Genomic DNA, 23,187 nt, shown 5'->3' with positions numbered 1-23,187 from the left:
CGATCACTATTATTTGCCAGAAGAAGGCATGCCAAGCTGCTTTTCTGATGCTGCCTGCATTACTGAGGTTAGTGAAGCCTGTTTCTGTGATTCTTTGTGCCTTTCAAAAAGTAGCAAAAGCAAGAAATCTTCTGACTAATGACAGCTATCGACACACTGAATTGATTTTTAGACTACCTTGAAAATTTCATCTCTTAGAAACTCAAGGTTTTTTTAAAGGTAACTTTTCCTATTTTCATTGATTTTTTTCTTTCCTTTTTTGAGATGAATGTGTGAGTTAAGAACACAAGAAATAACTGAAATTAACTTGTTATTGTGAGAAAATGGAGAAAATAAAATGTCTTTAATCATGACCTTTAAGGGCTTCTCTACTTTTGAGTGGATTTGTTCTTAACAAGAAGACCAGCCTTTCCAATTAGTTGACTGATAAATAAGTGCTTCCTCATATGCTGCTTTCAGATGATACTGCACCCACAACAAACTCTGTTTTGGGACAGAAGGTTCACCTTCACACTGAAGCTGCAACAATCAAGTCTGTGTCTCTAAAAGATGAACTAATAAAGCCCCATTCACTCGTATTCAGCTCTTCTTACAGGCTGATTCGATATCTTATATTCTTTTACCAAACAATGGTCTCAGATTCCAGCTGGTTAGCTATACAAACACGGCTTTGGCAGGCCAATCTGTATTGAATTACCAAGTGAAAGAATAGATTGCTATCAGCCATGTTGGCGTTGGCGCATGGGTTATGACTAAGTGACAATGTGTTGCGAGGATGAACAAAACAGTCATTCATAATGGGTGCCGTATTTAACGCAGTCATGACACAATGCAATGTATAAAACTTCATTTTTTAAAAATATCCTTCTGTGTTAGGGCATTGTTTTTTAGAAGGTCTAAAACATAGCAGGGTTCAGTCTGTTTTGCATTAACTTATTTAAGTGAGTAATCAATGCTGCACCAATACGTAACCTCCAGATGTGTTACATTTATTCTTTATACCAATGATCCTCAGATACAAGACTGAAATCCTCTTTCTACACTCACAATGTTATGATTTCAGCACACTGTTCTAAAGTTCATGTCCTTACATTCATACCAAAGCAAAACCGGTTTTGGATGTTTGTTTTTTTTTTCAAGGCCCAACTGGTGGCAAAAAAACACCCATACCAACCAATAACAAAAATAGGGTAGGGCAGAAATTTGCAAAGCCTGAATAGGTCTGGGGACATAAAGATGTCTAGATGCAGTGTCCCATATGGTAATTTTTGATTGTACAAGGGGGGAGAAGAATAGACCAACAGCATGAGGCAACCTGCCAGGCTCATAATTACACATGGGCAGGTTGTAGCCCTGTTTCTGGCCCCGCAGCTTGAAATGTAAGCCAGCATGACAGGAAATAAATACAATGCATGAGAAGTAAATGAAAGCATATTGTTCTCTATTTGGCTCAATGGGTGACTTGAGTAGGAACACTATTTCCCAGCGTAGCTAGGCAGCACAGCCTGAAGAAGGATGATAACTGTTGACCTTTTCTGCTTGTTTTGTGATCTGTCCAGTTCTTAATGAGTTGAATCAGTGTGTAAAATAACAAACATATGTCCCTCTACCAGTTTCTAGTATAGGGGCTACGATGAGTATCAAATCATGTAGGTGAAATGTAATGCACTCATTTATTCTTGTGTATTAAAGCCAAACAACAATCGTTAAAAGCTTTCTTTTTGTTTTACCCCAGGAGCAAGAAAAAGTGGATTATGTGAGAAGGTACAGACAGCTAGTTACAGAAACAAAGACGCTAAGTTTATGGAGACCGAAATGAAGAGCAGTAGAAGAATGCTAAAATATTGTGTTTATCCAATCTTATGAAAAAACATGGTCACATTGTTTACACATGAGATCAGCTGTTAGCAGCCTGTAGCATGATAAAGCTAACCTTTTTTTGTTTCTAAGTTACACATAGTATATTATTCTGTGTGATACATTTTTTGCAATGTTTTTGATAATACACCTTCTTGTAATACTGTAACTCTGTAAATTTCCTCACGTGGGACGAATAAAGGTGTATCTTATCTCATCTTATCTTATCTTATCTTATTTTATCTTATCTTAAAAAGGTTGCTTCCTGCATTATCACAGTTTGTCAACACCTTTAGCCAAAGGTAAATTGCAGCTTGTCTGAGTATTTTACTAACTGTTGATCTTCTTGGGTTTTCACACACACACCCAAAGTGTTTGAATGGTCTCTAAAGAGAAGCTATATCAAGTGAGTGGAAGCTCTCCAGGCAAAAGTACCTTTTTGATGCCAGAGGTCAGAGGAGAATGTTCAGACCAGGGGGCAACATCCGGCTTAGAAAAATGAAGCCAATATGGAGTTGCTGTTCATCGAGAATCCACTTGAGGCTGGCTGCAGAAAGACCGAAAACCATGTATATCCTATGGCAAAAAACAAAAACGGACTTGTATGGCATCAAAAAGCATTTTTACAGCCTGGTTAAAAAAACTGATTGGGTATGAAATGCTAATGCTAATGGCTAATGGCTTTTGGCACACACTATTTTTCTACTTTAACTTGGCAGTTTAGAAGGTATTAGGATCATCTGATTGTCCTGTCAGAGACATAGCTCAGCTCATGTGACTGACTGGTGCCTTGTAGCTGTTAGAAAGGAAGCTCAAAGGCTGTGTCATATCCAACGGATTGGTTTCACTGCACTGTTTTAGGAACAGACCAGAGACGCTGTTGAGACATATAGTTCATACAGTCTATGGTTCAGTATGGTTTAAGACCATAGAAAAACAACAGCAACACAGATAACAACTTGAAGGCAGGAAGGCAGAAGACCATCTCTGAAAACTCCAAACTTAAAGCAGACAGGCTACAGCAGCAAAGGACCACACCAGATGTCACTACTGTCAGTTAAGAACAGGGAACTAAGGTTACACTTCACATGGGCTCACAAAAACTGGAGAAAAGATGACTGAAAACCTAGCCTGGTCTGATGAGTCTGGATTTCTGCTGGACAATCAACCCATCCTGCCTTGTATCAACAATTGATACAAAGCTCAAATCGTTGCAAACTGGTGTCTTGAGCATGGTAATGAGTTCTCTGTATTCCTCCACAGTCACTAGATTTCAATACAACGGAGCACTTTTGGGACTTGGTGGAACAGGAGAGTCTCATCATGGACAAATCTGTAGCAGCTGTGTGATGCTATCATGTCAATATGGAGAAAATTATCTGAGGAAGGTTTTCAGCACCTTGTTAAATTTTTGGCTGTAAAGGATTAAGGCAATTCTGTAGGCAAAAAAGGGCTAACCTGTTACAAGTAACATGAACCTAATTAAGTAGCCAGTGTATTTTAATGTACAAGTGTTTGTGTGTATGTTTTTTTATAGGTTGCTTTCTTTATGGGGTGTTTTGATGTCCCAAAATGTACTCTAAATTCCTCATGGCAATTCATGTACAATTAAAATCTGGTTGTGTTCTCATCAGACAGGAATGAAACCAGACCAAACAACTTACATAAGACCTAAAGGAAAACACAAAGTTTTGTGTTCCAAAGAACTTAGCCAACGTACACAACCCAAAAACTGCTGATGTGACCTTAATGAGTCATTTTGCACCATACCGTTCTTTTTATTAGCACACTAATAAAGTTGTCAAGACATTCTAAGTCAAAGTGTGTTAGTCAGGTCCTGATTAAAACATCAGAAATGTGCTCCTCTTCTCATTTCAGCATGAACTGTGAATCAACTGTGATGCTTTTTTCACATGTAGCTCATCTGCTGTGCCTCAGCAGGGGGTGCTTTCAACTGAAGAGCTATATTTGCTGCTCTTGCTCTTCTTCTGCTCATCAGCAGTGGAGGTCTGAGTTACATTCCTTAATTATAAGAATGGGATGTTCCCCTGTGGATGTGTGCAACTCAAGAAAGCACACGCACATAGTAATGAAACGTGACCCTTCTGTACACACACACACACACACACACACACACACACACACACACACACACACACACACACACACACAGGGATGCCAACACGCGCATGAACACACACACTCACACTCCAGCATTTAAAGTGTAAGTCCTTAGACAAATTCACATCTGGCTGAGCTCCCCTTACACACAGCGAGGTGCTGGAAGGGTGCACGTGGCAGAGCTCTGCACAGCATGGCTCTAGATTGATGAAGACAACTTCCACACCCACGCACACTCTGACACCCGTCCTACCTTCCCCAACAAGACGCACAGAGTAAGGCAAGCGCCATGAAAAATTTACCAGCCAACTGAGGTGGTTTCCCTCAGAAGCTAAGTGGAGGCCTGTGGTTGGAGGAGAGAAGTAGGGAGGGAATTCCAGGGAGAATCCTGGAGTGTGTGAAGTGTGATTTTGTATTCTGAGACCAGATTTAGCATTCTACCGCTCAGCAGCGATCAGTCTCACAGAGGCTCTCATCCAGCCCCCCGTCACACCCCGGCTCCTGCAGGCTGCAACTCAATTCAGTTTGACTGCTGATGAAAGGAGACACTTGCCAGCCCCCGAACACCGGCCAATTACACACTCCCATTTGATTTGGGGAAAGTTTGAAAAGATCACAACACAGGGGTCAGCACAGTCACGTGGAGGCATGTGGTTCAGGTTGCTGAGGTGAAGCCTGCACAACACACACAGTTTGCCTTGCCTTCTTAAAGTGCCACAACGTTTTTCTTAAATGAAACCTGATAAAGTCAGCAGAAAGTGAATCTCTGAAGAAAAGTGTAGAAAAATATACAACCTCATTTTTTCCCCCCATAACTTGATGTGGATATTTCTCTGAGACTCGAATTCTGCTCCTATATGGACATGCATGGAACGTGAAAATGCAACGACAGTGAAACTAAGTAAAATAACATTGACAGGACGACAGAATAAACTTCCCCGAGTACCAACTCCTGCAGCAGTAAATTAGCTCCTCGTGCAGGCTCCCTCCTAAACGTGAGTGCATCAGAGTCATGTTGTTTCCACGGTGCGTCCTGCCAGGAAAGCAGGAATCTCATCCGACCCTGTCACCGATAGTTAGCTGAGGCTGCCGTGTAACTCAAACTCTCACACTCTCTTCTTTCTGTTGCGTTTGCAGTTACTTGCTTAAAAGTGAACTTCTACTCGAGAATTTTTTTTAATCAGTGGAGCCCACTACGCTGGTTTTCGCAGGAAAAAAAGTGAAAGATTGTTTTCGGAGCTGTAACTGCCATGGGTGCATCCTGGCACAACATTTTAACGCACGTCCCGTGTCAGGTCTGCGGCCGCGCTCGGGAGGTACCTGAGGAACCTGTTGCTCGGGCCAACGTGGGACGGTTCTGCCTCGTGAGTACGCAGAGCGCGCGCGCTCCTGTTTCCATATCACTGACACTTCAATTAATTTCCCCGGCTTCACGGCACGGACATGTATTACGAAACGAGCACGAGCAGCGGAGAAAAAAACATCGAACATGCACGCAGATAACCATCAAATGACACCAAACACGTGGTGTCATATTTAGCTGGTCCGGAGCCAAAATTAATTCCGCGCTTTGTGGCACGCCGGAGCTGCTTGTGAACAAGTGCAGCGTACACCCTGTTAGTGTTTGCACCTTGCTGCCAGCTCCCGGGGACGCACGCTGTAAAATGAAGTTGGGCAGCATCATTTTGTTCTTTGCTGTTTGCTCGTTCACTGCTTATTATATTTATGAGCCCATTCCCGAAGATATAGATGAGAGATGGAAGCTCATGCTGACCGACTGTTTCTTCAGAAGTCTCAGCCATCTGGTAAGAAAACACACTTTACTCCTCTCTAATAAGATCTGTATACATGTAACTTACTCAACGAATTAATGCGTAGGAATGAGAAAGTACGTATAGTTTACGTCAGTAGGTATAACACAAGGTGTGGTTATTTTACCCTTTATTAGTCAGAGCAAGTTGTGCAAAACCACCTTGCCGTTGTTTGCTCTTTCAGACTAAGCAGTTTGCAAATGTTTATTTTGCTGTTGGGGATACACACGCTAGTCACAGCAGATTATTTCAGGTGCTAATCCAGGTATTGTATTGTCCTGCTCACCTGTTCTAATAATAGGCCCTATTTATGACAACGAGAGCCTGTCCTTTACTGTAGCCTGTTGTGATGGCTGTTAATAGGTTTAAACACCAAAGTCATACAAACAATTATAGCCTGAATGTAGATGAAGGAAGATTTTTTCACTCACAGTGTCATTATTTACAGCTCAGTTCGTATATATAGTTAATATTTACCCTTACAAAATAATTTCTAAGGCGGGGGTTCTGTTCTCATTGGCATTATGTAACTATTTGTCAATTATATAGCTGCATATATATTGTAACTATCTATCTGTAGCTGTTGTAGTAAATCATTAACCAATTCAATGCAATCAGTAATGTTCAGATTTGATAAGTCTCTGATGAGTGTTCTCGTCTCACTGGCGAAGCATCAGCTGATGAGCCTTATGCAAGCGGACCTTATCAGAGCTAACAGAGTACAATACATGGTTCTATGATGCTATATCCAGTTATCATTTCTAGAAAAGAAATACCCTAAGGGCATTGATAACATTTCCTAAACAGCATTCCTTTGTCTACATTCCCCATGGTCCACCTCTGTGAGATGGCTATCCAAGTGCTTGCTGCTTTGGGCACGGAAAGTTGCATTCTGTTTAAGTGAATATCATTTTTAGAATTAGAGATGATTGCTGCCTCCAGCATGATGAGTTGCAAGAAGTCCAGATCTCATGTTCTGTTCCCCCTTTTTCCAGGCAGACCTCAGCGAGTTTCTTGGGCTGATGGACTATATGGGGGTGATGTATCTCATCACTCTGATTGAAAATGTAACACCTGAGTCGGACAAGCACGTCGAGGTGACAGTGGAAACTTTTGATGGAGTGGAGGTGCTGCTGTATCAACCGAAGCAGCAGGGCGGTGACGCTGAGCTCAGGAGAGCTGTCATTTACCTTCACGGTGGAGGGTGGTGCCTGGGCAGCAGCCGTAAGCTGATGTGTTGATCTTATGACTATATTGTTCTGGATGGGTCAAGTCTTTATTATAATGAAAAAGAGATGGTGTGCTCAGACTCAAAAAACATACCTCAAGTCTGCATCTGTCAGCACTAGAAATAAAGTTCAACAGGAGCTTTCAGCCCTAGGCTTTTATCAGTGTTTACAAAATGCAGACAGAAGCCTCGGGCTTAAATCTGCTGTGCATTTTGAACGCTAAAACTTTATTGCGAGTGCTGATATTTTTCTGCTTTTTTGAGTCTTTATTACACATATCCATGCCTCTTGATGGTGTGATGGACACTTCAGAAATTTTAGGGACTACCTTTCAGGAATGTGTGTCAGGACTATCAACAAATAGCAAACTATCAAAGAAGAGCCACAGAGCTTTTACAATTTCCTGAGGAAATAACACACCGTCTGCCGCAGCAGTGGGAACCCAGAGGGTGGTTTCCCTTTAATCCACAGCATAAAGACATGACATGCAGTTTGACACAACTCATGCTGGTTTTGCAATCTGTTGAACAGTCGTAAGAATTACAGTAACATGAATCATTCCGTGAAGAAGCACTCGCTAGTGTCAAATACTGATACAAATTATTGAGCTGCTTTGCTTTTTGTAATCTGTATCTGTGTTGTCTCCTCATGCAGGAATGGGCCCGTATGATCTTCTGGTCAGAAGAATGGTTACTGAGCTGGATGCAGTGGTTGTCTCTGTAGAGTGAGTACATCAGACTTTATAGCTTATGAAAAATAGCTGCTACTATGTGCAACACAAACTGCTTTGTAGTTAAAAGTTCTCCTGAGTGTTGCAGCAGTGTTAGAGGAGTTTAATTAAGTTTTGCCATTATTTTGCTTCCTTTACACATCTGTTGTTCATAGCTAAGCCCATCCCGCCTTGTTCCCACCATCTCTCACATTTTTCCCAACATCACATGTGCATGTCCCCCCTCATTACTCAGAAGTGAGGATGCAGTAGAGTGGAGCTAACAGGTTTTCATCCGGGTCTGGGTAGAGTTTTCCTCTTTCACAACTCCACACGATGGTGTGTATTCAATGTGAAGCTGGCACTCATTCTACCTTCAATCATGTGACCCAAAACCTGTTTTTCAACAGTTAGAGGAGTGGCTGATACAAAAAGGTGATTCTCTTATGTGTGTATAAAATGGCCGAGTTTTTTAACAGATACTATTTGACAGAGAGATACCACTGTGGGGGTGTAAAGGGGCATCATGCTTTCCCCTGATCTGAATTCCTGTCTGTGATTGTTAAGGGTCCAGTGGGCAAATTCAGGATTTCACAATCTTAAAGTCAGCCATGTGTGACATTTGGCTTTTTGACTGGAACATGTGTCAACACTAAAGTCCATCTCACTGAAAGATTTTTTGAGTAGTTTCAGGAACTGTATTGTTTGTGAGAAGAAACAACTTACTGGAACTCTCTCTGGTTTCCATTTGTTGGTGTTCAGAAGCCCCTCACTACTACACATAACCTGGCAGACAGACACGGAACCGTTTCAGTGTCCTAAGTTTTATGACTCCACCCCCAAGAAAAAAACTCCCCCACAACAAACAGATTTTATGACTTCAAAGACAGTTTGGCAGATGAGTTGTGCTGTATCCTGTTTACTTTTACAGATGTGTGTTGGTTGTTTGGATGAGCTGATTTAAGAAAAAGAAATGTTAAAAGTCAACAAAATTAAAAACAAAAACAGCTTTTCTGTTTCCATTACATCCCTTTTATCCAGAAATACTTCATTTATTTATTTATTTTTTCATTTATCTATTTATTTTTCAAACTTAAACTACTTTCTGTGCTCATGCCTTTCATTAACTCTCAGCCTTGAATTCACTCTTCTCTGTTCCTTCAGGTACCGCCTTGCCCCTCCTCACCACTTCCCTGTCCCATATGAGGACGTGTACCGTGTAGTCAAACACTTTCTCCAGGAGGGGGTGCTGGCTCAGTACTCTGTGGACCCAGGTCGTATTGCTGTGTCTGGGGATAGTGCAGGGGGAAACCTGGCAGCTGCTGTCTCTCAGCAGGTACTGAATCTAATTTGTTGTACTGGGGTCAGATTTGTATCTCAGGAAAAAGGAACTTGACTAAGTGTGATGATGGTTACAAGAAAACATTACTTTTGATCACAGCAAACTTTTGAAAAAGCAGAAGAGGCAAGTGACCAAGGGAAACACAGAGTTAACAATCTTCTGGTAATGTAACTTGTAAAGGTTTTTTTTTATTATTTGAGAGGGAATGCATCAGGGAAAACAACAAAAATTGGATAAGGAAATGGCAATCCATAACTATTTGAGCTCAGATCTGCTCTCATGAGCTGAATGGAGAGGACGAAGTTTGATGCAGTGGCAAAGAAGAAACTTCTATTTAAAAGTGACAAACTGCAGAACTGTTTCCACATTTACCATAAGCATGTGAGATGCTTGGAAAGAGTTTTTGGTGGGGATTCTCAGGTCTTCACTCCTGCTTTACTTTGGCTGAAGCTGTTCTAATGGAATCTGGCTTCTCTGTTTAACTTATTCTCCATACCAATCTACCTCGCGCATAGTCTCCACAGTCACAATGTTAGCCTTGGAATACCTTTTTTTCTGCTCAGAGCAGAAGTAGCATACATAGATCATTGACTATTTCACATTAATGGAGTTTGGTTTGAGCGCTGATTTTAGGGTCCTTTTTTTTTTTTTTTTTTTTTTTTTTTTTTAAAACTGAAACTGTCTTGCAGACATATTAAATAACCACAGAAATCACTAACGCCTGTTCTGGGTGGTTCAGATATCCGCACCATCAGGTGCTGGTGACATAATTTGCCTGTAGTTTACATACAAAGAATAGGGATGTTAGGGATGCGCTGATCCTATGATGGTATTGGGTATTAGTCTGATACGAATTGAAAAAGTGAGTTAGGGATTGTCCATAAGACAGATTTATTAAACTCATTACTATACTCTTCTGTGCTTACAACTGCAACATTTTTGCCAGGCATAGCTTGGAAAGCATGAAGGTTAATCCCTTACTGCCTGAATTAATCAGCAATCCCAAAAATAGATTGTTTTTATGTGTTTTTGCAGTCTTACAGATGTTAAATAAAGTGGAGATTGAATATTTGAGTATAGTACACACAATGGCGTTACATAAGTTAAGTTGTAAAGTCACGAGAAATTCATCCCCTGACTGATATATTGTGACATAGGGGATCTGATTCATTGTTTGGTATGTGTAGAGTCTGAATCAAAAGGTAATAATGTGATACAAAGGTCATTTCAGCTGAATTAAGACCTGACAGGGTATGTTGCAAATTTGCGACAACAGGCCTCAAGGGGTTATGATTTGATAATTCAATTCATAATAAATTATAATTCAAATTCTTCATTTCAGTCTTTGTTTATAAACTGGATTGGAAAAAAGTTACCACCAGCAGAGGGTGAATTGTTTCTCTCTGACTTATGTGATGCGCATTCTATTGAAAGATATGGCTCCTGATATAGTCTATTGACATTATCATCGTTATTTAACTTTTTCACATAGTCTGGTGTTCAAAAAGCAAACATAAATATTGAAGAATAGCAATTCAAATCAAATTAGCACCTAAAAAATCGTTATAGAATAGAATCCTTATAGAATAGAATCGTGAGAATAGCGTATCAGCCCTACAACCCAGCCCTATCCCCAGATACAGTCTTGTACTTTCCCGCATGAGGAGAGCTGACATTTTATCTAACAAGAAAATGTCTCTGGGTAGCTGCTAGGCACCAGTACTGTGAGATTATAACCTTGGATCAGGGACAACAAAAACCGGTTTGTTTTGTCACAAGCATGACATCCTGCTCTTACGAAACAATTACAGGTCTCATGATACTTGAAACTTAGCCAAGGAAGCATTTAATGAAGTAGATAAGCAAATAGATTTCACCCGGTAAAACTTTTGCAGAAGACACTGGAAACAAAGAGCATTCTGTATTCTGTATCTAGTGTAAAATTTTGATATTTTCATTTGTGTGTGTGTGTGTGTGTGTGTGTGTGTGTGTGTGTGTGTGTGTGTGTGTGTGTGTGTGTGTGTGTGTGTGTGTGTGTGTGTGTGTGTGTATGTATGTGTATGTATGTGTATGTGTATGTCATGCATTATTATAATGTTTGATTTGTTTTAAGAAACCCCAATGTGTTCCACTGTAAGGTTTTTGTTTGGAGAGACAACCATTTAAAAAAACAACAATATGTAGCCTCTGTGATAGTGATCCCTATAGTTTTTAGCTGGCTCTCTGGCAGCTCTGCTTATGGGCATACATTTACAATAACTTTTAGTAACACTCTCGCTCATTCAGTGCAAACTTTTTTTTTTTTTTTCAGTGCAAACTTCTGAAAAGTGGCTGATTTCAGGACTCCGCATAAACGGATGGCTCTTTTTGTTTTCTTTTTTTTTTCCTTAGCTGCTTTAGATATTACACTGCCTGGCACCATATGCTGTTCATTGACAGTCAGTATGTTTACATACAGCTTAAGAAAGAAAATTGGACAATTGGAAAGCGTGTAAACAGCTTAGTCAAACCAAAATCGGACTAAACAAAGCTTGGTTGACACACATAGATGAAGCGATTGGTATCAGACTACGGTTGGATTTGGCAGGACTTGGCAGGTCTCGGTACACCTCAGCGTTCAGCTGGAAGAGGAAGTAGATGACCATGATTAAAAGGGTCACTGCACTCATACAGTCAATGGTTCCAACACAACAAACTAACACCATGGCATATACTTATATAAAAATACAGAGAGCTACAGCTGCACTCATCTCTGCCACTGTTGTTAAAATGCCGCTTTCTCTTGAGGTGAAGTGAAACTAGTTCAGAAAACAAAAACAGCACAGCTGAAAGCAGATCATATTAGATACATAGAGGTGTGGTTGATTCAGTGCTTCCTGTCAACAGCTGTGATGAGCGTTATCAGATGATGTTGGCCTGCTTTTGAAATACTCTTTCAAGTCCCATTTAATTTTTACTACCCTCCTTCATTTTCTCTTAACAGTTACAAAAAGAACCAGGACAGCAGATCAAGTTGAAGGCCCAAGCACTCATCTACCCGGTGCTGCAGGCCCTGGACCTGAACACACCCTCCTATCAGCAGAATCGAGACATGCCCATTTTACCACGCACTCTTATGGTGCGTTTCTGGAGTCAATACTTCACCAGCAACCAAGCCTTTTTCAGAGCCATGATGACCAACACACATAATAGCCCTGAGTCTTCAAGCCTGTTGAAATTTGTCAACTGGAGCATCTTTCTGCCTGAGAAATATCATGGAAAGTACAACTACAGTGCTCCTGTTGTGGTGCAGGGTGCCAGGGAGGACGTTGGGATGGACGGACTATCTCGATCTCTGTCTGATCCAAGGGCATCACCGCTGCTGGTCCCAGACACGGACTTACACTCTCTGCCCAAGGCTTACATAATAACATGTGAGTATGACGTTCTGCGAGACGATGGGCTCATGTACGCCACACGACTCCAGGCTGCTGGAGTTGAGGTGACACTTGAGCACTATGAGGCAGGGTTTCACGGTGGGATAATGTTCACAGTGTGGCCAACTGACTTCCTAATCGCACATCGCATGACAGACAACTATATCAAATGGCTTGAGGAAAACTTATAAGAGCTTTTGATGACTAAAATTCATTCCTTTTTTCCAAACATTGTACCGTTGATTGGTCACGTGCACATATCTCATCTTCTGTCTGTTATTTCTTTGACTTTTTTTCCCGTCAATATCACTACCTTTCTAGATTCATGAATACCAGTTTGAGAAGCAGATTCTTATTTTAAATTAAACAATTTGAGTCAAACATAGCAACTCTTCTCAGGAGATTTTTTTTCTTATCCAAAATATATAAAAACGCACAGATGAAAGGAGACAACAGAACTGTGAAATATCACAAAAGTTGTTTTGTGAGTGGGGGCAGCTACTCAATTTTGTTTCCAACAAAGGACTTGTTTAGCAGTTGAAGTAGTTTGAATACCAAAAGATAGCCATTGATACGACGAATACTCAATCCCTCATGGATTTACAAATCAAATCTAGGTGAGGAATTAGGAATAATCATCTGAAGAGTTTGACTTCATCCAAAGTTGACATCCATCACTGATGTCTCTGAACCCAAACTCCTGTTTATCAAACGTTGCTTTGCAGAATGGCAAATCCTTTGCTGTTGGATTTAGCAACCCAGCGTATTTTCAAGATTAGAGCTATCCCTTAGTTGTATGATCACAGACATGTTGTAGTTGGTTAGTTAACAATTTAATTGATTGAAAGTATCCTTGTGGTCACATCTTTATGCATCTTTAATTATTCCTATTCATTTTCAGAAGTGTATGGTTTTAAAATGCTGAGTCACATTCCAAAGAAAACAGTCGTACACATGAGCAAAGACGGTGTTGTCACAATATACCTCCAGACATCAATCACAGCAAGTAAACAGGGAGCGGGAGAGACATGGTACTGTTTAAGGTCCCATAAGTTGGTGTTTTGAGCTGTTTTCATCACCGAGTTGTTCTTAAGAAATGTGCAGTCCCTAAGTTTCTAATGTCATTATCCATGCAGTGGTCTGAGTGGGCAGAGGTGATGTGATAATGATGCACTACACTGTTTGGCTGTTCAAATGTTGTCTTAAGAGGGGAGGGTGCAGACCTGCGCAGACAGCTGCCCCAGAGGAACCTTTATGAGTACCAAGCCAAATGTTTGTGGATAGAGCAGGAAACTGGAAGACAGGGTCGGTAATGGGTAGGTATGAAAGAAAAAAATCGATGAGTAGAAGTATCTGTTTTTAGAATCATGTTTTTTTTTTTTTTTCAAATTTGAATTCTTCAGTTAAGTCTTTGTTCATAAGCTAGGTTGGAAAAAAGTTGAGCTGTAGCAACCCCTTGAGTAAATTCTTAAAACTGACTCACATGTGATGAGCATTTTTTGGGGAAAGTATGGCTCATGATATAGTCTGCAGACATCAGAATCATTATTCAACTTTTTTATGTGGTTTGGTGTTAGAAAAGCCTCAAAATCGGATATATCCAAGAATTGCAATTTAAATTGAATTGGCATCCCCAAAATTGTAAAAGAATCAAACCAAGAAAAAAAGCATATCATTCCAGCCTTAGTAATGAGCCCACCTGCTTGAGGGTTACAGCTTCTGTACATGGGGCACATGTCTTAGCTATAAGGCCTAACTGGCCTTGTAAGGCCCAAGCTAAATGATTCTTGTATTAAACTTCAAGTATCACAAAGAAGTTATTATAGTCAGTGTCTAAGCAAATGCCGCTTCGCACCCACCCTCATTGTTGAAGCAGCCCCAGGTCAATTTAACATGGAGAAAGTTGCACCAACTTCAGTTGACTTCATGTTGAAAATAAAAACAACTTCTTTCTCCTTCTGGTCCTTCTGTGTTGTGACAGAATACAGACAGACATTTATGTTGGTCTCCACAAACTAAAACAGAGCAGTTGGTGTGTCTGACTCCTTGACTTCGCAACAGCTAAACAACAGCAGTGCACACTTTTTCTGGCTGTCACATTCCCAGGGTTGTTAGGTCATGGCATGACTTACAGGTATATCTATAGACAAGGGAAATGTGTTTTTTCAATGTATACGACCTTTATATTTGACACTTTCTGGGATCAGTTTTTAGACCGCAGTCACTTCTGTGTTGTGACAGAAACTTCTGCTTTTGAAGGCCTCAGTGGTTTTAGGTTGCATTATGTTTCCACCGAGGCCGAGACGACGACATGCAAAAAGATGCTCAAAACTATTCCTATCTCTCATAATTTTATCCATAGAAGACATCACTCTGTGATCTCTCCACACATAGAATGGCTTTTAAATGATAAGAGGTACGTTAAGGGTACCAAAGAATAACCCTCATATTTCTGTTCTGTTCTGTTCTCTCTCACTGTTTTTAAGCTTCAGGTTTGAAAGACACAGCTCATTTATGTAAATCTAAAAGTCTTAGCTTTCTGGTATGACATTGCTTGAATGTGTCCCTTTTTTTTTTACCATTTTCTGTTTTATTTTTATTCCATTTTTCTTTTTTTCACTAAGAAAATACAAAATACACAATGTATTTTTTTAACAACTGAATGCTTTACAGCTTTTATTTTTGCTAACATCTTAAATGTAAATATGGATACGTCTTTGTTTTTGAGTTTCGTCTTTGAGATCATGTGATTTGCATCATTTTTGAATTTTAATAATGTTGACAATAAATTGACTTGACCTTTATCTGCTGATCGGTTGTTCCTTTTTTGTGAACCATCACATGCACAGCTCCAAGAGAAAAACATTCAAGAATGTACCAGCAACATTGCATTCCACGTTACATAATGATGACAAGCACAGCACACTCAGTGAACGTGAACGGGATGATATTCTAAGCAGGATATTGTATTGACTGACTCAGGCACACTTAATCCACTTGGTGCCACTTAGGTGAAGCAGTCCCTGTGGGATCTGTTGAGTGTTTATAAGCTGAGGGGGAGAGTACAGTTGATCTACAAACACACTGCAGACCGCTGAACACACCTACACAGTCCAAGAGGCTGCAACCAAAAAGATGAGCCATGTTGTTTTTTTCTCTCTTTGAAAAACAAAGCGCCAGACGATAGCAAATTAAGCATTATTACAAAAGGGTGTTACATAGAGGTCAACCTTGTTTATCAGAACATGATAAACACAACACTTAACTCTACCTGGATAAAGAAACTTTATTTATATGCTTTACCATGCTGGCCTTGTGTGCAAGTGTATAACTAAGCACTTCATGCGTGTATGCACTTGTTATCCCCCCATGTGTTTGTACTGTTAACAGATTCTTTCAGTGCTGTGGAAGGATAATAACAGTAACGTGAAATGGATTATGGAAAGGTGATTCCTAGGAACTGTAAATAATGTGTAGTGTTTTTGAGGAGATTATACCTACAGAACACAAACAAACCCTTAGTGCTTTCATGAACATGAGTGTGAACCGGCATGTTAACACATACACACACTGCTACTGCCAGTTTGTCCACTGTTTAAACAAAGTGTCTTGTTAAACCTGCAAAAAAGGCTTGAAATTGAATTTTCTCTTTGTCATTTGAGACCAATGTAAGATTAATGGCCTGTGTCCACTAACAGCATTTACTGCACTTGCAGCACCTTGAACCTCAATTTCACAGCATTTCTCATCTACAGTTTTTTTGCCTGCTGCACCTCTACCCCCTTTTGTTGTCATCACTGAGTCTGATTTGTAAACACATAGTGCGTCCCAAATCGCATACTTCCATACTCAAATACTCAAAATTTTGAGTATACTGCGTCAAAATGAAAAACAGTATGCATAGTATGCGAAAATTGAGTATGCAAAAGTACCAGGATGATGTACTCAAATCGTCCCGGATTTTGAGTATGCAGCTGTGGACACACAAAGCACTCATTTCCTCCTCTGGTAGCAATGTATAAATGTAAGTTATTGATATTGTTTTTTACACGTGTTGTTTCCACCAAGCACCATCAGCTGTTGACGTTGTGTATGTGGTGTAACTTGTTTTTGTTTGTTTTGTTCCGCGAATGATAGGCTATGCCAGTGTTTCTCAAATCTGGTCCTGGGGACCCCCTGCCCTGCATGTTTTGGATGTTACCCCACTCCAGCACACCTGATTCAAATGAATGGCTCGTTATCAGGCTCAAGCAGAGCTTGATGACGAGCTGGTCACAATTAAATGAAGAAGAACAGTTCGACATCATGTCATCATTCCCGGTAAGTACGGCGCTGCGCAGTATGCGATTTGGGACAGCACTACACCCTCAAAATTTGCGCACTAAGCCAGTGAGTATGTAGTATGCTTAGTACACTCAATTTGAAAATTTTGAGTACACAGTATGGAAGTATGCGATTTGGGACGCACTAACTGTGTATGCTTTGTGATCAAGTCAATGAATTTTTTTTTTTAATTATGTGTTTAAAAAACACACAAGTTGGCATGTGAAAAACATACACACTGCTCCTGCCGATATGTTCGTTGTACAAACATAGTTTTAATGTGTGTTAATTACTTGCTCACGAAGCCTGAAACTGAATTCATTCATTGAATTTAAGAAGTAATGTACGTTTTAAGGGCCTGTGTCCATAGCAACATTTGCAGCATCTTCAAATTTTCAAACCAAAGAGTAGAAATTATCCCCCATCTCTGTTATAACTTTCAATCAACTTTAACTCAAATTATTATCCGTTAAAGCATGCTCACATTCACTTCTTAAACATTTTGCATTTCAAAACTAATTCTTCAGAATTAAACCAATCTGATGTGCCTTCTGTTGCATGCAAGGAACATGCAAGATTTTGGGGGTTTTGTGATCACTCTAATGAGGGCAGAATTTGCTCTTACTCCTTTAGGGTGAAGGGCCAGTACAGGCTACTGCAGAGATTGATCTGGAGCAGATCTCCTGGATCTCCAGAACTAATCTGGCAGCAGATTGTGTTATAAGTAACCTTCAACTGGTAGCCTGTTAAGTTAAGTCAACAAATTACAGCAAAAATAAAAATACTTCGAATTACAAGGTCAATATTGATGGCAAAAGCTCTTATCTTGGGTCAGAATGACCCTAGGACAACACAAGGGTCAACCACCATTTTACTCCCACTTGCTCATTCTGATCGCAAATTGTGTTTTTTTTTGTTTTTGTTTTTTTTTTTCTTGCCCCTCTGCTTCCTTTACTTGTAATCATGCAGTCTAACCTTTAAATGTGTAGTATCCCTCATGTTGGCTTGAGGTCAATGTTAACTTAAAAAGAAAATGTAAAAATAATTGCACAGGAGTATGTTGTTGCATTAGCAGTTCTGGACCTAAAAAAAAAGTACCACCTTGAAAACAACTGCATCTAGATTTTCCTCTTGAAAACTCAACATTTTCTTCATTTTGATCGATCATTGATGAGTGCAGCTATTTTTTTTAATCAAAATATTTTTAACTGAGAACAAAAATAGCTGATTCTACAGATCTTTTTGTCTTAAGAACACTGAGCACTGAAACCAGATTGCTTTTGTATTAAAACTCTACTAGTGTAAATAGTCTCCATCAGTAGGAGTAGGCCCTGACAGGCAAAGTGAGCCAAGATTAATTTTTAAATGTCAAAAAAAAGTGGTCTTCTAAAAGTAGAAGAAGCATTGTTGCATGGAGTAGTAAGGCTAGCAAGACTACCTAATGTAGTGTGTGCCAGAATGGCTTTATGATTCTACCTGTGCTGATTGCTCAGCCAGCACAGGTGTTCCAAGGGCTGCTTGGCAGCTCTCCACGAAGGGAAGACAGAGCTTCCCAAAATGACTCTGTGTCAATCAGGTTAGTATAAAGAGCTACAGGTTTTGTCCTCATACGTACCTTTCATCTTTTTTTTTTCTTTTTTTTTTCACCATGGGCTGTGTCTTTATTTGACCCCTACAGCTTCTGTTATGAAAGTTTAAACAAAGTTTCAGGTTTCATCCCTGCCTCTTTTCTTTTTTTTTCTTGTCCCAGGACATATGCCAATATAAATGTAATAGTGGATCAAGTAAAGTGTGAATAACCGTGCCTGAAAAGAGAGAACTTGATCTTTTCTGTGTTATTTAAGCCCCATGAAGTTAAGTGCTGTATAAATAATGTGTTCAGTATTTTGATGATGACATTTTAATTATGGGGGGAAAAAAAGAAAGAGAGAAGAACAGCATCACAAAGTTTACCATGGTTTAATAGATGATTATATCCAGCACTGCAATGTGTTTGATGGAAACATGCTTTTCGTGTTTGAGCCTGAACCAATATTTTTCATTTACCACAACAACAGCAAAGCTGCTTTTAATCCAAAAGGATCTTTTTTAATCAGAAGCATGTTTTACTGAAAAGGGGGTGCACAGTAAGCATCAAAGCCAACACTAATAACATATGTTCACTCTTGAGAAACTAAGGCCCTTTAGCTGTATGTCACCCAAGTGCAGAGGACAGACAATAGTTGTTGGTACTGCTGATTAAATCGCTTCCTCTATAGAAACCTGTAAATCCTGCTGAGGACTCAGGATAAAAGCCACAAACAGATTCAGACAGGACTGAACAGTTACAACTATAAAAACCAAAGACACCAAAAACCGACTCCTGGAGCTGCTTTTCTTGGCTGGTTTTCAGGCTGACTGTACAAGCCCAGTCAACTGTGTGTCAAAACAAATATAATTCTTTGGATGACTGAGTTGCACAATATCTTTTTCTAAAACTGTGTAGATTGGGAGTAAGGAGGTAATGAAGAGCTCAGTTATAACAACAGATTTTGTTGTACCAGGAAAATCCATCAAAGCTAGAGCATTGATCAACAGTGATTGAGTACTGTTAGGATCACTGATGTTGAAACAAATTACTGTCAAAAAGTAACGGAGTAACTTTGTGAATTGGAAGACCCATTAACCACAAACTGGGGTTTCAACATCAAAACTTGTATCAAAAAAGGGTGAAACCAGGGCTGGACATTCTAAAACCTAACTTGAACTATATTCTAACCAATAAAGATACAGTTATTTTTGTGTTAGAAACCAAAGTTAATTATATTAATTTTGATTAATTGTTTATCCGAGGTAAAAAAGGAAGCCTCAAATTTTGAAAAATAACATACTTTCAACACATTTTGTTGTAGTAGAAAATATTATGACAACACACAGTTCACATTCATATAAAAGGTGAGACATAACAACCAGTGCCTTAGGCCATGTCCACACTTAGCCCCCCCCCCTTTTTTAAATACTTTCATTCACACGCAGTGGGTAAATCTGCCGATTAGTGCGGTTCAAGGCATGCCAAACCCATATTTAGCTGTGTTTTCTTAGATGTGAAACCTGTGCCAGCCTAACAGAACGAGCCCCCGTCATTCAGCTGTGACGTTTGAGAACCGAAAACTCTATTTATCGGTGTCTTCACAAAACCATGAAACCTGAATTTTCCAAAATCATCACTATGGCCGGAGTTTTCGGAAAACATTGTTTTTAGCGATGTAAAACTGCGGTTTCATGTGGATGACAGGCGTAAACATATAAAAATATATGTGATATCCCAAATACCCGGCTACGTGTGGACATGGTCTTAAACTGGCCTTGTGAAAAGGACATCTAATTCGAAAAATGAAACAACCCAAAGATAGTGATGTGAGGAACAGGTACACAAGAAAACTTTAGTCTTCAAGAAATCAACAGCTTACTGCTAACTATAAACCAGAACCGCTTTCATATTAAGTGATAACCCCTGGTCTAAAAATATGAAACCTGAGCCGAAGTGCAAAAAAGCCACAGCTCTTTGAGATTCCTATTGAGGCATGGGAAACCACATTAACACCAAGCATAAAAAAGACAATCATAACAGAAAAAAAAAAAAAACATGTTTGCAGTCTGGTTTAAAACAAAATAAAACAAAACAAAACAAAACAAAACAAACAAAAAAACATTAAGTTATTAAGCTTGGCATGTCTGACTCAACTGTCAGGATGGCATCCTGTAGCTGTGTACATCATTCCAAAAAGAGTATTAACAAATGCCAAAATGCCAATGCAGTTTAATCTAACTGTAAATGCTACATTATGCTTCAACAGTAACAGGATACTTGGCAATACAATAGACCAATTACAAAAGATAACCAGCCTCTGTCCCTTTGAGACATTTTACACCACCGTTTCTACTTTGCCTGAGCTCTTTCATAGAAAGCCTGGTTTATTTGTTTTTTATGACCAGTCATCATGCTACCCAGAAAGTAGTCTCTTAAATAAACATTACATCTTTCACAACAGTTATTTGCATGACAGATGTCATGCACTACCATAAAAAAACATTATTCTATACTACCATAAAAAAACCCTGCACTTAATGGCAGCACCTGCAGCTGAATAACTTGTAGCACTGTTGTCGCACTAACTAGGTTTTCCTTCTGTCTAAATTCTTGCTTGTGTTGTATGTTGCTTTTGCTTTGGACAAGAGTGTCTGCTAAATGAAACTGTAGAACTGTATTTGTCACTGACGAAACATTTTCATATTTTTAATGGTACACAGTTTGACATTATTTCGGCAGGTTTTAAACAGTTAACTGTAACTTTGACATCACGCCATATTTAAAGATTAAGTTAGTTGAGATACATGGGTGCTCTGCATGTTTTCCATTGGTGAACTCATTGAGGCTGGGCCTTGCTGCTTGGTTTTCCCAACCAGCTTTCTGAACTTAGATAACAGAAGCTCTCTGAACTGGTCACCCATGAAAAAGTAGAAGACAGGGTTGATGACGCTGTGCAGAAAGGCTAACGGTCGAGTCATGATGTACAGACCCTCTATGTACGTCTTTTCACATGACTGCAGCCCAGCCCAGACCTGCTGTGATGCTATCCTTAAATTTCTCAGCACATGATAGGGAGTGTAAATAATCAGGAACATGACTGCCGCCGCCGTCACAACCCTCAAGGGACGCTTGTAGGATGTCGTCCTGCGCTGAAAAGCCTTTTCCTGCATACGCAGTAGATTTGCAATTCGGATGGAGAAAATGCAAAGTCCAAGCAGAGGGATGATGTAACCAGTCACTGTAAGCCCTAGACTGTACGCTAAAAGGTTGATGTCTCCGTCAAGGCTGGCAAAATCATTGCAGCGACTTGAGTTCACACCTTGCTGGTCCTGAACCATCAGCGCTATCATTGGAGCAACTTCCACATTGACGGCTAGCCAGCTCAGCCCTGTGATGACCAGGGCGGCGCGGCGGCTCTGTAGGAAATGGTTCCGGGCTGGATGTTGTATGAGCAGGAAGCGGTCCATGCTGAGCCAAACCATGAAGAGGATGGAGGAGTAGAGATTGACATGCAAGACATAGCGGTTGACAATGCAAGCATGGAGATTGCTCTCTGATTGGCCGTTAGCATATAGGTATGAAAGGCGTGGCAGTGTGCAAAGGAAAATGAGGTCTGACACTGCCAGGTTGAAGAGATAAATGTTATAGCTCTCCCACTTCTGCAAACACAATATGTAACCCAGAACAACCATAAGGTTTCCAGGAAACCCAACGCAGAACTCTATGGCATATGACGGTGAAAGGTAGTACTTCTCCAAGTTGTCACCTACAGATGAACACTTGAGCCCCTAGGTAGAAGAAAAGTGAAGTCAATAAAAAAGAAAAGAAGAGAAGGTGAATGGAGAGAGGAGGGAAGGAGAGAGAAACCTGTGTGAAATTTTAAAACCTGGCTTTTCTGATGTGGAACTGAGAAACTAATTCTAGGTTCAGAGCTCAACTCATGCAGCACAACATATATAGTGTATGTTTAAGGTTAGGACTTACCATGTTGAAGTGTTTTGAGTTGTTTCTGGGAGAGTTGATACAGAGCCTGATGATGAACCGCTGAAGCCACTGTCTGAGCACTGGAAACAGTAAACACTGAACTGTGAGGGTACCACTTCCTCTAATGTGATGTGGCTGGAAATTTCAACCACAACATTTTGACTTGTGCCTGCGACAGTCCGACACTTTGAATGTATTTTGCATTTATACAATAAGACAAGATGACACACACCAAATAAAACCCTGCAGATGACTTTGTAGCATACAATAAAGATTCTAGCAGATAACAATCCATATCCTGTGTTGGAAACCAGAAAGTATACCTTTTTATTTACATATAGCTAAGACTGCCAGTTGAATTGAACTGTACATACTTTGATATGCTTTTTCTCTGTTAGACGTTTCTGATGATGTCTGATCCTTACAAATTGTAACAAATGAATTCTTCCGTGAAACAAAACCAGCTCACTGTTTCATTGATTGGTTACTTTCTTCCCTATTGCTGATGCATATAGTGCTTGGAGTCACATTTTTTGTAAGAGGATATAGATGTTCACACTTTCAAAGGAAACTATGTGTGGCTCAAACACACATCTTTGCTTTTACATCAAAGAGAGAACATATTAAGATTTTTAAATTAAGAGTGGTGTCTGTTAGACATACTGTACTCCACTAAAACAACATTCTTTGTATGTAAAGGTAAAAATTAGCAGTTAAAAGCGCACTAAGATTTCAAGAGCACTATTTTCTATAGAACATTTCTTATGATCTCCTCAGGGCTGGAGGAAAATGTTCCCAAGAAAAAATGAAAATCAAAACCTGCGC

General features: G+C 39.8%; 2 protein-coding genes across 2 annotated transcripts; one reads left to right on the top strand and one right to left on the bottom strand.

Moving 5' to 3' along the window:
* The first annotated feature begins 5,449 nt into the window (after positions 1-5,449).
* Positions 5,450-12,694, top strand: aadac (arylacetamide deacetylase). Its single transcript, XM_074680032.1, has 5 exons — positions 5,450-5,783; positions 6,785-7,013; positions 7,673-7,742; positions 8,892-9,063; positions 12,053-12,694. Exons 1-5 carry the CDS (start codon positions 5,643-5,645, stop codon positions 12,674-12,676), a joined length of 1,236 nt encoding a protein of 411 aa, XP_074536133.1. The 5' UTR covers positions 5,450-5,642; the 3' UTR covers positions 12,677-12,694.
* An 8,195-nt stretch (positions 12,695-20,889) lies between these two features.
* On the bottom strand, positions 20,890-22,437 carry LOC141798375 (succinate receptor 1-like). Its single transcript, XM_074680283.1, has 2 exons — positions 22,363-22,437; positions 20,890-22,166 (listed from the first exon to the last, which is right to left on the bottom strand). The coding sequence occupies exons 1-2, from the start codon at positions 22,363-22,365 to the stop codon at positions 21,165-21,167; spliced, it is 1,005 nt and encodes a 334-aa protein (XP_074536384.1). The 5' UTR covers positions 22,366-22,437; the 3' UTR covers positions 20,890-21,164.
* Positions 22,438-23,187: the final 750 nt, after the last annotated feature.

The sequence above is a fragment of the Halichoeres trimaculatus genome, unplaced genomic scaffold, assembly GCF_033239565.1.
Source record: "Halichoeres trimaculatus isolate MK-OKI-2021-1 unplaced genomic scaffold, fHalTri1.1 fHalTri1_scaffold_9, whole genome shotgun sequence".
NCBI lineage: Eukaryota > Metazoa > Chordata > Actinopteri > Labriformes > Labridae > Halichoeres > Halichoeres trimaculatus.
This window is presented reverse-complemented; position numbering and strand designations above follow the sequence as displayed.